This window comes from Saccostrea echinata, unplaced genomic scaffold, assembly GCF_033153115.1.
Source record: "Saccostrea echinata isolate AGI-Se365-2 ecotype Australia unplaced genomic scaffold, CSIRO_AGI_Sech_v1 ptg000034l, whole genome shotgun sequence".
NCBI classification, from domain to species: Eukaryota; Metazoa; Mollusca; class Bivalvia; order Ostreida; family Ostreidae; genus Saccostrea; species Saccostrea echinata.
This window is the reverse complement of record NW_026889783.1, coordinates 6,866,362-6,883,340: the sequence shown is the minus strand read 5'-3', so window position 1 is coordinate 6,883,340 and position 16,979 is coordinate 6,866,362. Positions and strand designations below refer to the sequence as shown.

General features: G+C 34.5%; 1 protein-coding gene across 1 annotated transcript in view; it reads left to right on the top strand.

Annotated features, from left to right (window-relative positions):
* Positions 1–16,979, top strand: part of LOC133199321 (uncharacterized) — a 59,353-nt gene that overhangs the window by 18,793 nt on the left and 23,581 nt on the right. Inside the window, exons 13-19 of the mRNA XM_061335133.1 lie at positions 1,474–1,715; positions 5,409–5,519; positions 6,349–6,500; positions 11,593–11,826; positions 11,979–12,114; positions 12,210–12,383; positions 16,664–16,876. Of these exons, the coding sequence (XP_061191117.1) occupies positions 1,474–1,715; positions 5,409–5,519; positions 6,349–6,500; positions 11,593–11,826; positions 11,979–12,114; positions 12,210–12,383; positions 16,664–16,876 (1,262 nt within the window). The remainder of the gene's footprint in view (positions 1–1,473; positions 1,716–5,408; positions 5,520–6,348; positions 6,501–11,592; positions 11,827–11,978; positions 12,115–12,209; positions 12,384–16,663; positions 16,877–16,979) is intronic.

The window sequence follows — 16,979 nt, the reverse complement described above, 5'->3', positions numbered from 1 at the left end:
ATTAGTGAATATTTATTAATTATAAAAAAGATGATTTTGTAACAGAAACTCAATGTATCACAAAAATATTTAATTAATAATATATCTATGCTACAAAAGATTTTATTCAGCTTATATCTTAAAACAGACTATAGCTACTGGTGTTCTCTACCTGCACCCCATTCCCACTTAGCCAACACAGATTTACCTGTGTTTACCTGTATTTTTCTCAAAATGTTGGCTAAGTGGTAAGACACCATTTTGTCAGTCGGGATTAGGATATCAGACTTGTTTATTCAATGCACACAGATTAGTCTCTTTGTTTATTTAACTCATGCAGAGGTGTTAATTAGCCACAGGCAATCACTTCTCGCTTGAACGCACACAGCTGTCCAGGTATAGCCTGGAGCAGTTAGGGGATTAATATTAAAAACAAAAATTAAATACAGTGATATGATAAACTAACAACAAAATCGGAATTAATCCATGTCAATCGTTTTTTAAAAACAAAAGTAGAAAACAACAAAGCATAGCTGCTGATTTTATCTTCTTAAATTGTAATAAAAATATTGTAAAGTTTACCGGTCAAAATAAGATAAAAATAATTTAGATGAAACAGCAAAGTCTTATACCTCAAGTACACTGAATTTCTCTCCCCCCCAAATGTAATACGAAAAGGGAATACCCACACAGCACTGCCAAGATTATGCAAAAGTTCATCATGATTATACCAATTTAAATTTTTGTTTGGGATAGGGGGTATCCTTGTTTTAGATAATTGATGATCTCCAGAGTAAATTTATTTCTTCAAATTGTTTTGTGTGTGTGATAAAATTAATCACCATGATGTCGACGTCTTATTATTAATAGGGAATAAAATGACACTTCTATTTAAAGGACATACCACAAACAAATTTTCTTATCTCTCTCTCTCACACACACACCCTCAAACACATAATGCATTGCAATTTTTCAATATTTCTTTCAATTTAATGTCTAATTAGGAAATTCTAATTGTGTAAAATGTAAATATAGAATTTTACAAATGTTTCCCAGAAACTGTACAGTAACAAAACCTCATATACATGTACATGTATTTCTAACACTTTGCAAAAAAATTTATTGAACTGAAAGTTGTACATTTTCACATTTTTTATCAAATTATGTGTCTTTTTCAAACATAATGTTGTTAAACTAAACAGATATCACTTCTTTAGGGAGAGAGGTACCTATTTAAGCAAAAGATATTTGAAATTTGGAAGGGAAAAAAATGTTTGTATTATTTATTCTTAAATTGTATTAATAAGTGGTATTGATATTATAAATAAAAAAAATGGAATAAACAATTATTTTCACGACAAAAAGTTTAAAGCTTTGAAAATTGTCGTCACGCGCAAAATCCCCCATGGGAATTTTCAAAAGATATTGCATGTATGATGTATTACAAAAAATGTAGATAAATCATAATACAGCACAATTTATCTGTTTTTACAGGTCATAGCTGCCCTAGATATGACAGATGACATTGAGTCCACACTACAGACCGTTCTGTATGATGTCAACAGAAAGGCGTCCATCAGGACACAGGCTTTCAAGAGTCTGGCAGACACTACAGACGAGGATCTGATAACCAAACTACTAGACACTGTACACACTGAACCCTTGTACAACATCAAGTTGTACATGATGTCTTACATAAAGGGAATGTTAGAAAATGACCAGCCAGATAAGAAGGGGTAATCATTGTTGACACACTCAGATTGATACATATACCATAAAAGTGGAAATTTATGCTATATATGTGATAAGAAGGATTTTGCTATAATTTACCCCCACATTCCCATACCTTCATGTAAATTTTTTTTCAGTGTTAAATTAAATTAATATTAAATTATCCTGGTACAATGTTGTGCATTGAAGTGGTAAAATTTTTCGTTTGTATGGAACGTTTTGGTCTTCCTTATCCATCATCAATTGTTACATAATGACATGCCAATTTCTTTAGAATTGATAAAACAATATTTGTTGCATTGTTTTAAGACACCCAACTCTCTGAGACTAGCAAGTTTTGCTGAAATGGGGATTTTATAAACTTGGGAGAGAGTGAGAGACTCTCTGTTTCTGTAAAACTCGCTTATTGCTACAAATATGTACATAATTTCATTTATGTATTTGACATGTCTAATATTGAATTACTGTAAATGTACTTTATTTCCACATGGACATAATTCTGCAGAATTACAATTTCTGTTCAATTTATGGGTAGGAAATTACGCGGATATCTTGGATTGTCATTTTATGTCCTTAATGTATTTTAAGTACACTGTGACAAATTTCAGAAAAATTGTGACCACGTACATAGTGTATGTAAATCCCACAATGAGTACTTCTACAGTATCAGAACACGTGTATCAATTGAACACATTTTTTACCCGTGTTTATGTAGAATGCTAATCTGATTGGCTATTGTATTATAGAATACCTGTTCTACAGGTATTTGAATGAAGCAAATGAGAAAATTTACAAAAACTGAGAGCTTTCTCTCAGTGCAGACTGGTGAGTCCTTGCCCATTCACTCCTACAATAAACTGTTTACTTTTTGAGGAAATGGGCATGTTATTATATAACAACCAACATTCAAAGGAAGCTCAAAACATTTCATTCATACGGAAAATTTTACCACTTTAATGTACATCACTGTATCCTGGAAACATTCCCCACATTTATGGCTTTTGCTTGTAATTTGCCTAATTAACAACACTTGTAAATATCCATGTTTACAGTAGATAATTTGATTGATGAAACATTTATAACATACACTATATGATAGATACATTGCATGTTATTGTCTGTGAACCCTTTAAGCATTTTTTAGGTCACCTGAGTCACTTAGGTTACCTTTGCTACTGTGTTTTTGTCCATTGGTTGTAAACTTTTGAACATTTTTAGCTTCTTTTCATAAACTGCTAAACCAATTTCAACAAATTTTGGTACAGAGCCTCTATGAACAAAGGGGGACAAAAATTATGAATGTTATAGTCAACTCCTGAGGGTTGGGGCTAAAACCATCAAAATTAATGCAAGCTTAAAAAATCTTTTTCTTTACTCATGGACATCAAGCAGTCAAACTGTTGGCATGATAAAACATTCAATGAGTCCTTTATTGAAATTGATTTGTGAATTTCATGGCCCCTTGGTCAGAGTCTCTGGTTTTAGAGCAGGGCTTTATTGATTATATAGTGAGAATGCATTATTTCTTTGAAAATCTTCTCTGCCCTTGGGTATTAAGCAGACATACTAAGTGCATCACTATGATGAGGAAGGGTGCCTTTTCCACAATTGTGAATATCAAAGCCCCTGGGTCAGGGTCTCCAATGTTGGGTGGGTATTGATTATATTGTTAAAATGCATCAGTTCTTTGAAAATCTTATTTCCTGGGTTATTTAGCTGGTAAACTAAGTACATGGTTATGATGAGGAAGTGTGCTCTTCCAGACTGTGACATTCATGGTTCCTGGGGTCAGGGGTTCTGGTGTTAGGGTGAGACTCTTTATTAATTAATTTGATTCTTTAGGAAAATACATTAATTCTTTAAAAATCTAGGAGGCAAACAGTACAATGTTGTAATAAGCAAGGGTATATTTACCAGAGATGTACAATTCTTGATCACTAGGTCAAGTGTTCTTTTGCTTGGCAGGACTCTATTGCACTTTTAGAGAAATTTGTACTCTTCTGAGAGAGTTTATTCCCCTTTGATATTCACTTATGATAATTGATGTAATTCATAGGTCAATTGAATAAAAGAATTACAAAAAAATTCAATGTTTAATACAAAACTTGAAAGTTTTTAGCTCACCTGAGGTGAAGGCTAAAGTGAGCTTTTCTGATCAAAGAGTGTCATCTGTCGTGTGTCGTCTTAAAATCTTGACATTTTCGACTTCTTCTCAAGAACCACTGGGCTAATATCAACCAAACTTGCCACAAAGCATCCTTGGGTAAAGGGGATTTAAATTTGTTCACAGGAAGTGCCAGGCCCTGCTTCAAGGGGAGATAAATAAGAATTCATAAAAATTTGGTGGCATCTTTTAAAAATCTTCTTCAATCTCAAGAACCACTGGGCAAGAAAAGTTGAAACTTATGTGAAAGCTTCATTACATACTCTAGATTCAAATTTGTTCATATCTTTTCCCCAGGTATAGGGTAGGGCCACAAGAGGGGGTCCAAGTTTTACATTGGAATATATAGAAAATGTCTTTAAAAATCTTCTTTTTGAGAATAGCACAGTCATGATTAGTCATATTATTATAGAAGTGTCCTCAGGTAGTGTGGATTCAATTTCATGAAGTTCATGATTCAGGTTAACCATGAACCCTTGGGGTTGGGGACAGACACAACAAGGGGCCAAAGTTTTACATAGGAATATATAGGAAATGTAAGAATATCTTTAAAAATTTTCTTCTCAAAAACAGTTAAACCATTATTAGTCATATTAATAAGAAGTATCCTCAGCTAGTGTAGATTCAAATTTGTTCAAATCATGATCCCCAGGGGTAGGGGTGGGGCCACAACAATGGGTCAAAGTTTTAAATAGGAATATATAGGAAATATCTTTAAAAATCTTCTTCTCAAGAACAACTAAGCCATTATTAGTCATATTTATACAGAAGCAATCTTAGGTGGAGTCAAAGTTTTACATAAGAATCTGTAAGAATCATCTTGAAAAAAGCTTCTGCTCAAGAACAGCAAAGCCATGATTAGTCATATTATTACAGAAGTATCCTCAGGTAGTATAGATTCAAATTTGTTCAAATTTACGGTGGGTACCGTGGGACCACAATGAGTGCTCAGAGTTTTACCTAGGAATACTTAGGAAAAAATCTTTAAAATTCATCTGCTCAAGAACAGCAAAGCCATGATTAGTAATATTGATATAGAAGCATCCTGAGGTAGTGTGAATTCAAGTTTGTTCCCCCCTTCCCCTGTAAACTTTTCAATACTGAACTGATTTCTGCTTTTTCCTAGCCAATGTGTTCAGGTGAGTGATGTGGCCTATGGGCCTCTTGTTTATTCTTCAATGACCCAGACAGGCCAATCTGAAAGGGTGTGAGATGAGTTTATATGCTTAAGCACTATTGTTTTGTTTAGTCTATACTGTGATAGTGAGAAATGGGAGTGTTTTAGCACTGGCAAGTACAGGCAAGTAAATAGAACTACTTTATGATTTTTTACTGAGTACTAGATTAACTATTTTGTTAATCCAAGATCATCCTATTTCTCTTTCTTTTGGTAACATATCTTCATCTTTCAGTTTATTTTGTTTTATTTTATACTTCTGTGGATCCTTTACAGTGTTGTATTATACTCAGGTAACCGTTAAGGCCCTTGGGCCTCTTGTTAAAATACAAAGTAAGTAATTCTCTAATCTTTCAGGTATAGGGATCGCTGGATAAAAGTGATAGAGAAGGATGGAAGAAGTCTGCTGTCTCACTCATCTTTCTTAAAGGGGAAATCTCATTACATTGACATGTCCAGATACTTTAAGTAAGTAGAAAAGATTGCTACATTGACATGTCCAGATACTTTAAGTAAGTAGAAATTGCTACATTGACATGTCCAGATACTTTAAGTAAGTAGAAATTGTTGCTACATTGACATGTCCAGATAATTTAAGAAAAGTAGAAATTGTTGCTACATTGACATGTCCAGATACTGCATATAAGTAGAAAATCTTGTAAGTTTAACATATATAGAGTATAGTCTTACATAATATATATATATATATAGCATATAAACAGAAAACTATGTAACATGAGTATGTCCATATGTTTTGTCAACTAAAAAATCTTGTAAAATTGACATGTCTAGATGCAGCAAGTCAAAACCATTTTTTACTAATTCTAGATGAAGGTAATTAAAACTTTGTGCATTCATAGTCCATCATATTATTTACTTGTTTTGGGGTCTCTGTTTGTTTGGGAGCATTTTTTTAATGATATGCTGTAATTTTTAATAATCTTAATAAAATGCTATAATTTTTTTACAATCTGAGTGTAATTTTTTCCCATAAGACTAATACAAGGTAAATGGGAACACACTCAAGTACTTAGCTATTTTGTGTTAAGTTTCCTGTTTACATTAAGGAAGATGGGTGTCAATAAATTACCCAACTGATCTGCCTAAAAAATATTAAATATGATTTTTTAGCCATAAATGATTATTTGGTAAAGAAAAAAAATGTGTTCCAGCTTTAATATTTAATACAATTTTCCTATATTTTTATACGGAGCTCTTCTTTTCAGGAGGTTTTTAATGGTCTGAAAATGGCCATGACCACTGAGCCCTCTTAATATTGACTGTCGTTAATTTACAGGTTGCCTTTTACTGTCACCTTTCAAGGTCTGCAGCTGGAGATAGATGTTGTACATGATACTGTCAATACTGCCTATCAGACATGGAACATCAGAATAAACTACTACCATGGAAAGAAGCATAACATTCTGGAACTGGAATCAGATCTGCAGGGTAATTCAACAAAATTGGTGCCAGATTTCATCCCAGTGTATGCATACATGAGTCTACAATCTTAAAAAAATGATTTTACATTTAGCAAGTTTTATCTTGCCCTTCTACATGTTTTGTTCAAATTGCAATATGATTTGAAATTCAAATGTTGGATTTATTAGGTCATCTGAGTCACTTAGGTGACCTATTGCAATCTATTTTTATACACCATTGTGCGTCGGTCATAAACTTTTGAGCATTTTCAACTCTTCTCTTGAACCACTAAACCAATTTCAATTAATTTTGGCAAATAGCTTTAATGGGTGAGGGATACAAAAATTGTGAATTTTATTGTCCCTGCTTTCCTGGGGCCTTAGGGTTGGTGCTAAAACCATAAAAATTATTGCTATCTTGAAAAATTTTCTTTACTCCTGGACATGATTGTAAAAAGCATGATTGTAATAAGCATTAAGCCTTACCAAAATTGTGAAATTTATGGCCCCAGGGTCAGGGGTTCTTAAGTAAGGGTGGGGCTCTAATGATCAAATTGTGAAAATGCATTTTTAATATTTTTTTTTAAATCTTCTTTCCCCCTGTATATAAAGCAGATAGATTAGGTGCATGGTTATGATGATCAAAGGTGCCTCTTCCAAAATTGTGAAATTTGTGGCCCCAGGGTCAGGGGTTCTACAGGAGGGGGGGGTCTATTGGTTATGTAGTGAAAGTGCATTATTTCTTTGAAAATCTTCTTCTCTGCTCCTGGGAATTAACTAAACAACTAAGTGCATAGTTATGATGAGCAAAGGATGCCTCTCCCAAAATTGTGAATTTCATGAACCTCAGATGGAGCTTCTGGTTTTATGGCATGGCTCTATTTATCATTAAGTGCAAATGCTTGAATTCCTTAAAAATCTTTTTCTCTGCTCTTTGGTATTTTGCAGATAAACAAGTGCACAATTATGATGATCAAGAATGCCTCTTCCAAAATTGTGAAATTTGTGATCCCAGGGCCATTTGTTCTGTGGAAGGGGTTCTATATATTGATTTTATAGTGAAAATGCATCAATTCTTTGAAAATCTTCTTTGCTTTGGGGTATTAAGCAAACAAACCAAGCGCATAATTATGATAAGCAAGGGTACCTCTTCCAGAATTGTAAATTTTATAGTTCCTGGGTCAGGGGTTATGGTGTTGGGGCAGGGCTCTATTGATTGTATAGTGAAAATGCATTATTTCTTTAAAAATCTTCTTTGCTACTGGCTAATCATCAGATAGACTATGTGTGTGGTTAGGATGGCAAGGATGCCTCTTCCAAAACTGTGAAATTGTGGCCCCAGGGTCAGAAGTTCTTCCAAAGGATTCTTTTGAATATATAGTGAAAAGGCATTATTTCTTTGAAAATCTTCTTCTATTCCCCTGGGTATTTAGGAGACTAATTGCATGGTTATAATGATCAAGGTTGCCAATTCCAAAGAGCTAGGTTCACTTTATGCATAAAATGGCCCTGTCCATAATTCAATTAATACACTTTCACCCTCTGTCCCATTTCATATACCAAAATAAAGTAGAGACTTAGTGCTCTTATTTCCTATAACAAAATTTCTTTTTGAGAATCCAGGTATTGGAAAACAGGCTTTGTGAAAATGCAATGTTCTTGAATTTTGCAGAAAATATGGTATTTGACTACATTCAGCAAAGAATTAAAATATGAGCACAACCCTCGATCCAAAAATTAAAACATGTTTTATGATCTTCAGAAACAGATCTTACATTATGTAATTGCACATTTTGGATCAGATGTTGTGCTCTATGTGAAATATTGAAAAAATACTTCAACTTTTGGCCATTTTTAATGGAATTTACAGGATATGGTAAAAATGATGTATTTCATGACGTCATAATGCATTGACTAGAGAGAAAATTATGTCATGTTCAATAGATACACGGTCACCAAAGGTCCAAGCGATAAATTCTGCATTGTCAACCAAAACTGAGCAGTTTCGATTTTTCAGAAATTCACAGGGCCAAAAAAGGCCCTAAGTGGCTCTTGCTCTTTGTGAAATTTTACCCCCAGGGTGAAAGGTTCTGCGGGAAGGTGGGGCTCTATTGATTATATAGTGAAAGTGCATTATTTCTTTGAAAATCTTCTTCTCTGCTCTTGGATAACAAACAAACAAACCAAGTTCATAGTTATGATGAGCAAGGCTGCCTCTTCCAAAATTTTGAATTTCATGGCCCTCGGGTCAGGGGTTCTGGTATTAGAGCAGAGCCTTTTGAATATATGGTAAAAATATAGTAAAAATGCATTATTTCTTTGAAAATTTTCTTCTCTGCTCCTAAGTATTAAGCAGATAAATTAAGTGCATGGTTATGATGAGCAAGAATGGCTCTTTGAAAATTGTGAAATTTGTGGCCCCTGGGCAGGGGCTGTTGTTTTAGGATGGGGCTATGTTAAATCTTTAGTGAAAATGCATAATTTCTGTGAAAATCATCTCTGCTCCTTGGCATCTAGGAGGCAAAGAGAGTATTTAAAGTTGTAATAAGCAAGGGTATTTTTACCAGATTTTTTAAATTTTGCATCACTTGGTCCTCCAAAATTTTGAAATTTGTAACCCCAAAGTCGGGGGTCAACTGGATCACTTTGCCAAGTGTTCTTAGGCTGGGTAGGGCTCTATTAAATTGTATTCTACTGAAAGAAGTTATTTCCCTTTGCTGTTCATCTATGATATTAAATCACTGTAAATAATGTAATTGCAAGATTAATAGTGAATAACAGAATTATACAAGATTTTTTTATAATATCTAATGCAAATTAATAATATCTAATTTTCATAGTTTTTAACGAACAAGTAGACAAGTAAATAAATGATAAATAAAAATGGTTAAAAAATATCTTTGTTCATAAAATGTTCTTCAAAGACAAAGAGAGACCAGTATGAGAGGGAATGTGATGGGTTAATTAATATTGCTCAAGAATGTTGTTTTGTTTAGTCCACATGGGGATAGTGACAAATGGTGGCAAGTACAGGCAAGTAAATAGATCAGCTTTAAGATTTGCTACTGAACACTTAATTATACCCCACGCAACAAGTTGCGTGAGGTATAATGTTTTTGACCCGTCCGTCAGTCAGTCAGTCAGTGTGTCAGTCAGTCAGTCAGTCAGTCAGTCAGTCCGTCAGTCCTGTTTTTTTGTCAGCGCAACTCCTCATAAACCGCTGCACAGAATTTCGTCAAACTTTGCAGATATTTAGGACACAATGTGTAGATGTGCATATTACCAGGAAATTCCGATTCCTTTATTTTTTCTCGGAATTTCGGCACTTTTCAACTTAGATTTTTGGCCATATCTTGAATATGGAGATGAACAGTTTGTCAGCGCAACTCCTCATAAACCAATGCACAGAATTTGGTCAAACTTTGCAGATATTTAGGACACAATGTGTAGATGTGCATATTACCAGGAAATTCCGATTCCATTATTTTTCTGGGAATTTCAGCACTTTTCAACTTAGATTTTTGGCCATATCTTGAATATAGAGATGAACAGTTTGTCAGCGCAACTCCTCTTAAACCGCTGCACAGAATTTGGTCAAACTTTGCAGATATTTAGTACACAGTGTGTAGATGTGCATATTACCAGGAAATTCCGATTCCGTATTTTTCTGGGAATTTCGGCACTTTTCAACTTAGGTTTTTGGCCATATCTTGAATATAGAGGTGAACAGTTTGTCAGCACAACTCCTATTAAACCGCTGCATAGAATTTGGTCAAACTTTGCAGATATTTAGCACACAATGTATAGATGTGCATATTACCAGGAAATTCCGATTCCTTTATATTTTCTTGGAATTTCGGCACTTTTCAACTTAGATTTTTGGCCATATCTTCAATATAAAGATGAACAGTTTGTCAGCACAACTCCTCTTAAACCGCTGCACAGAATTTGGTCAATCTCTGCAGATATTTAGTACACAGTGTGTAGATGTGCATATTACCAGGAAATTCTGATTCCATTATTTTTTCTGGGAATTTCGGCACTTTTCAACTTAGGTTTTTGGCCATATCTTGAATATAGAGATGAACAGTTTGTCAGCACAACTCCTCTTAAACCGCTGCACAGAATTTGGACAAACTTTGCAGATATTTAGTACACAGTGTGTAGATGTGCATATTACCAGGAAATTCCGATTCCATTATTTTTGCCTTAAGAGTTTTGCCTTTTATTGAAGAAACTTTCCAGCTAGGTAATAAGAAACTCCACTGGAATCAGCTTTTTATAATGAAATTCTATGTGAAATATTTTATGACCTTAAAAGACCCCTATTGATTTTGAGATCAAAATATTAATGGTTTAACACAAACACACACTCACACACACACCATCTTCGATAGTTCTCCCCCCCCCCCCCCCCCCCCCCCCCCTTCAAATTGGTGTGCTTTGCCTTAAATAATTTCATAAGTACAGTATATAAACAGATTCATATGACTACATCATAATTTTGTTTCCATCAATTATTTAAATGTGTAAACTGTCATGTGTTGGACATGGACTTACACTCATTAACAAATCGAAATCACTGAGGAATTTAAATAACAGTTTGTCAGCATAATTCCGGCACTGAATTTCCTGAAACTTTGTAGGTATTTCAGAATAATGTATAGATTTGTATATTACCAAGAAATTTTGATTCCATTATTTATCTAGAAACTTCAGCCCAGTTAAATTTGTAACATACAAAGATTTGAATGTCCTTATATGCAAGAAGTTTTGATGTGATGATTTTATGCAAGTAATGCCCCTTTTTTGAATTATACTGTGTATTTAAAATGCACTGTGCCATTCATTACGTGTTGCATTGTCGAGTTTTGGGGAAGCGTGGGGTATGTGAGCTTGCTCACTTTTTCTTTCATTATTTTGCTGATCCCTGATCATCCTATTTCTCTTGCTTTTTGGCAACATAGCTTCATTTATCAGCTTACATTGTTTCATTTTATATTCAATCCGTGAATCCTTTACAGTTTTACACTTGGTTGACCATCAAGGCTCTTTGGCCTCTTGTTTTAATATTTACTAATGTGGACATTTGTTTCAAATCTCATTTTCTTACATCTTAGGCTTGCAAAACCTACTCAACAGAGCTGTAGACAGGAAAAATGGATTCTACTATTTAGCATCACTTTTCATGAGATTCAAGAAAGCAGTGGAAAATTCAGCTCCAGTAGACCTATCAGAGATGTTTGGACACTTTCACCCAGACCTAGTAAAAGAGATTCGGGACCTTTTTCAGCATGTAAACTACCAAAGTAACAAAGAGGAATTTGGAGGACTTCTACTTTGGAAAGTGTTTGGTAATATCTCCATCATTATCTGTTTCACTTAGAGAAAACAGTCACTTTCTTGCACAAAATGAGTTGCTGTGATTTTATATAAAGGTAATTTTTTTTGTTGGAGGAAACTGTCCAATTGCCAGCCATTTTGTATCTTTTAATTCCCTTTTTAGGTCATGAAGTTGCATATGCTGATGTACATAGTCTACTTGAGTATTTGAGTGCAGAAAATTTTATGAAAAAAGGAAATGAATTCCTGGAAGCCCTAATGTATCATTTTAACAAGGGTTATCATCGTATCAAAACTAGGTACAAAGAGTGGAAGATACAGTTATTATTTCCTATTTACTGCCATACATGTATTTGGGAGAAAAAAAGTCTTTTTCATGTTTGATTACTTCCAGATCATCCAAAATCATGGATTTGACAAAAGTTCTGCCAACTGTCAGTGGGGCATCCCTTGCTATGAATGTTCTCTTCACACACACAACTGCCACAGAGGTTAAGGCAAAATTAACTCTGAAAAAGTTTCTGCTGGGAGTTGGACCAGTGGATGTTCAATCTAAAATTTTCCACAAGTATGAACAGTGTTACTTTAACTTTTCTTTTTTAGCTCTTTTGAGCCAAAGGCTCAAAGAGCTAATGCTATGACCATTTCTGCGGTGTGCGTAAACTTTTTAGAATATGGGCCATAGCTCAAGAACCCCTTGGCCAATTATTGTCAAATTTGTCACAGGGTATCCTTGGCCCAAGGGCTCCCTTTTATACTAAAACTAGGGTTGTGACCCTTATACAAGGGGAGATAATTAGGAAAATAGAAACAAAAGTACTAGTTGCTAAAAAATCTTCTTCTCAAGAACCACTGGGCAGATTATCACCAAACTTACACAATAGGATGAGGATTAAAAATTGTTCAAGGCATCACCCTGGGGCAAAGGGCGTGGTCTCAAGGTCACTTCAAAGTTGACCAAAAATTACATTTTATTAAATTGTTGATATTTTGTTTACTATAAGGACTAGGATCATCAAATCTTGTCAGTTGATGCATCTAAGGACGTCATATCATGTTGACTAAAAAGTAGGTCATGGTGACCTACTTTTTAAATTTGCAGCCATTTTTTTCAAAATGATTTAGAGGCATATTTTGAACAATTTAAGGCCTATGATCATCAAACTTTGTCAGTTGATGTATCTTGAGTCTTCAGAGTACGTCAACTAAAAAGTAGGTCACCTTGACCTACTTTCTGAATTTTATGGCAATTTTTTTTTCCCAAAACAATTAAGGTCATTAATTCGAATACCGAGAGGTTCAGTAAATCTTGTAAGATGATGCATCTTGGGGCCATAAAACATATTTATTAAAAAGTAGGTCACAGTGACCTACTTTTTGAACTTTGTTGGCATTCGATTTCACAGCGTTTAAGAGGCATAATTTGGACATTTTAAGGCCTATGATCATAAAACTTTGTAGTTGATGCATCTTGGGTCCTCAAAAAAGGTCAACTGAAAAGTAGGTCACCGTGACCTACTTTTCAATTTATATGACTATTATTAAATATTTCAGGTGATGATATGCTTAGAATCATCAAACTTTGTCAGTTGATGCATCTTGAGTCTTCGGAGAAGGTCGACTGAAAAATAGGTCACGGTGACCTACTTTTGAAAATTTATGGCTTTAATTTATTATTTCAGGTACTAATTGGCTTAGAATCATCAAACTTTATCATTTGATGCATCTTGGGTCTTCAGAGTAGGTCAACTAAAAAGTAGGTCACCGTGACCTACTTTTTGAAAATTTATGGCTTTAATTAAATATTTCAGGAACTAATTGGCTTAGAATCATCAAACTTTGTCAGTTGATGCATCTTGAGTCTTCAGAGTAGGTCGACTGAAAAGTAGGTCATGGTGACCTACTTTTGAAAATTTATGGCTTTAATTAAATATTTCAGGTACTGATTGGCTTAGAATCATCAAACTTTGTCAGTTGATGCATCTTGGGTCTTCGGAGTAGGTCAACTGAAAAGTAGGTCACCTTGACCTACTTTTGAAAATTTATGGTTATAATTTTAAAAAATATTTTAAGGTATTAATTGGCTTAGAATCATCAAACTTAGTTGATGAGTCCTGAGAATGACAAGTGTTAAGTAGGTCACCATGACCAACTCTCAGGTATTAATTGGCTTAGAATCATCTTGGGTTCTCGGAGTGTGAATTGGAATTTCAAGGGTTTAACTAAATATACAGGATACTTAGAGGCTTCAAATAGAAGTGATAGGTTATACATTTTATCAGAAGAGCGATTCAAGGCCTTTGGACCTCTTGTTTAGTCCCAAGTCAGTTCAACCAGTGTGGTGATTGGGGGTGGGGACTGTCTTTATGTTTTGTAAGTGCCTGTATTTTTTTCGAGAATTTTTTTTTTAAATTTAAGAAAGAACAAGGTTCACAGGTTCGACAGGGTCATTTTATAGAGTTAGTGAACCTAGTTCTTTATACATAGAAGCTTTGAGTTTGATTGCAGTTTGATCCTGTATGCCATATTTATGGCCCTTTTTAAATGACCATCAATAAAAAAGTTCCGTTTACCAGAATTTCAAGCTCACCTGATCTAGAGCCTCAAGTAAGCTTTTCTGATTGACAGTTGTCTTGTGTCTGTCTGTCTGTCTAGTTTGTCTGTCTGTATGTATGCATGAATGTAATGTACATATACTGAAACGCAAAAGAAACGCAACAAGCAGTTATCTACAAATATTTGAATTTTTTATCTTATGATTTTCAAAAATGAATACAGTAAGGTAAACTCGATTTATACACATCAGAGATTTGATAAAAATGTTAAATTATAATCTTTTAACTTTAGAAAGTAACACATAAATGTTAAAACACCGCCCACCCCGGCCATTCAATTACAGCGTGCAAGATTGCCATGTACAACAGTTGCAGCTTGATTTCTACGATGCAGTAGGTTCATCAATCTCGAGATCTGAGCGAAAGAAATATTCTTTGCCATTTTTATGCCCCCGGATCAAAAGATCCCGGGGGTATATTGTTTTTGTCCTGTCTGTCTGTTTGTCTGTTTGTTTGTCTGTTTGTCTGTTTGTCTGTCTGTCTGTTGTCAACTTTAACCTTGCCCATAACTTTTGATTGGTTGGAGCTATGACTTTCATATTTCACATGTGTATTCCTTGTGACAAGACCTTTCTTTGGGTACCATCATATTTGACCTTTTGACCTTGACCTTGGAGTTTGACCCACTTTTGCAAAATTTTATGAGACTTTAACCTTGGCCATAACTTCTGAACAGTTGGAGCTTGGGGTTTCAAACTTCACTTGTGTATTCTTTGTGACAAGGCCTTCTTTTGGATACCAACCACTTTGACCTTTTGACCTTGGACTTTGACCTACTTTTGAAAAACTTTAACCTTGGCCATAACTTTTGAACAGTTGGTGCTTAGGGTTTCAAACTTCACATGTGTATTCCTTGTGACAAGACCTTCCTCTGGATATCAACCACTTTGACCCTTTTGACCTTGATCTAGGAAATTGACCTACTTTTGAAAAACTTTAACCTTGGCCATAACTTTTGAATGGTTGGAGCTAGGGCTTTCATACTTCACATACGTAATCCTTGTGACAAGACCTTCCTTTGAATACCAACGACTTTGACCTTTTGACCTTGACCTAGGAGTTTGACCTACTTTTGAAAAACTTTAACCTTGGCCATAACTTTTGAATGGTTGATGCTAGGGCTTTCATACTTCACATATGTAATCCTTGTGACAAGACCTTCCTTTGGATACCAACCACTTTGACCCTTTGACCTTGAACTAGGAGTTTGACCTACTTTTGAAAAACTTTAACCTTGGCCATAACTTTTGAATGGTTGGTGCTAGGGCTTTCATACTTCACATATGTAATCCTTGTGACGAGATCTTCCTTTGGATACCAACCACTTTGACCTTGACCTTGATGTTTGACTTTTATTTAAAAAACTTTAACCTTCACCATAACTTTTGAACAGTTGTATCTAGGTCTTTCAAATTCCACAGGTGTTTTCCTCGAGACAAGATCTTTCTTTGGGTTCAACATTTTTTATCTTTTGGCCTGGATTTTGACTTGCATTTGAGAAGCTTTAACCTTCGACATAAGCTGCCATACAGGGGCATAGTGTTTCACAAACACATCTTGTTAAATGCCTGTTTTTCAGATGATGAGGTCAAATTTTTTTCTAGCCAAGCGCAGTGTAGTAACCCTTGGACTTCTGGTCCAAGGACTGTCATTCATGCTAATGATACGTAAGAGCCTGTTGAGGCGTGATCTGTTGCATATTTGTGTCTGCAACTCTCCATCGCTTTTATTTTGAGATTTTCCAGCTAGACCAATGGAAATGCGTACTTAAGTCATTTTTAAGAAGCCTTGGCATCGTTTACGGAAAAGAAAGGAGAATTTATTTTTCGTAACATTGCTTCATTACTTATGATGAACAGATACAAATTCTTAAAACCCCATATTATTGCCAAATATTTTGTTAAACATGTGAATTTTTTATTTCTGTTAAGCGGACTCAAACTTAACTTCCGGTAATAGTATGAAAATCATTCAACCGTTAAATTACCAATATTTACAAAGTTGAAGATGTCCTTACTTTTTAGATACAAAATTATATCCTATATATAATATTTCCCCCTAAAAAAAGGATGTTGCGTTTCTTTTGCGTTTCAGTATATATGTGTATGTCATTTTGAATTGTATTTAATTAAGATTCATATTGTGTGTTTGTTTTATGACACAAACTATAAGAAATGAGTTGTATAAACTTTGGGTTTACAAAGCTCTAAATAATAATACTTGTACATTTTAGAGGAGCTTTTGAATTTTTGGGACAAATGACTGTAACATTGCCTACACTGATGAGGAAGAGAGGCAGAATGGTCACACAGGGTACAGTAAAAGGAAAGTTTGATGTTGAAGCACAATTTCAGGCTGGGAATTCAAACAAAGAAGTTCTTAAACACTTCATTCTAACATTACTGAGTAAAGGTGATGGGACAGAAATGGAGCTGGTATCAGTAAAGTAAGATGGCACATTTCCTTTCTCTTTAATTTCAGATAAGACAGATCTTTTGTTTTTTTTTATTTTTATATGTTGCATAAATATTTTTAACACAGTGTAGCAC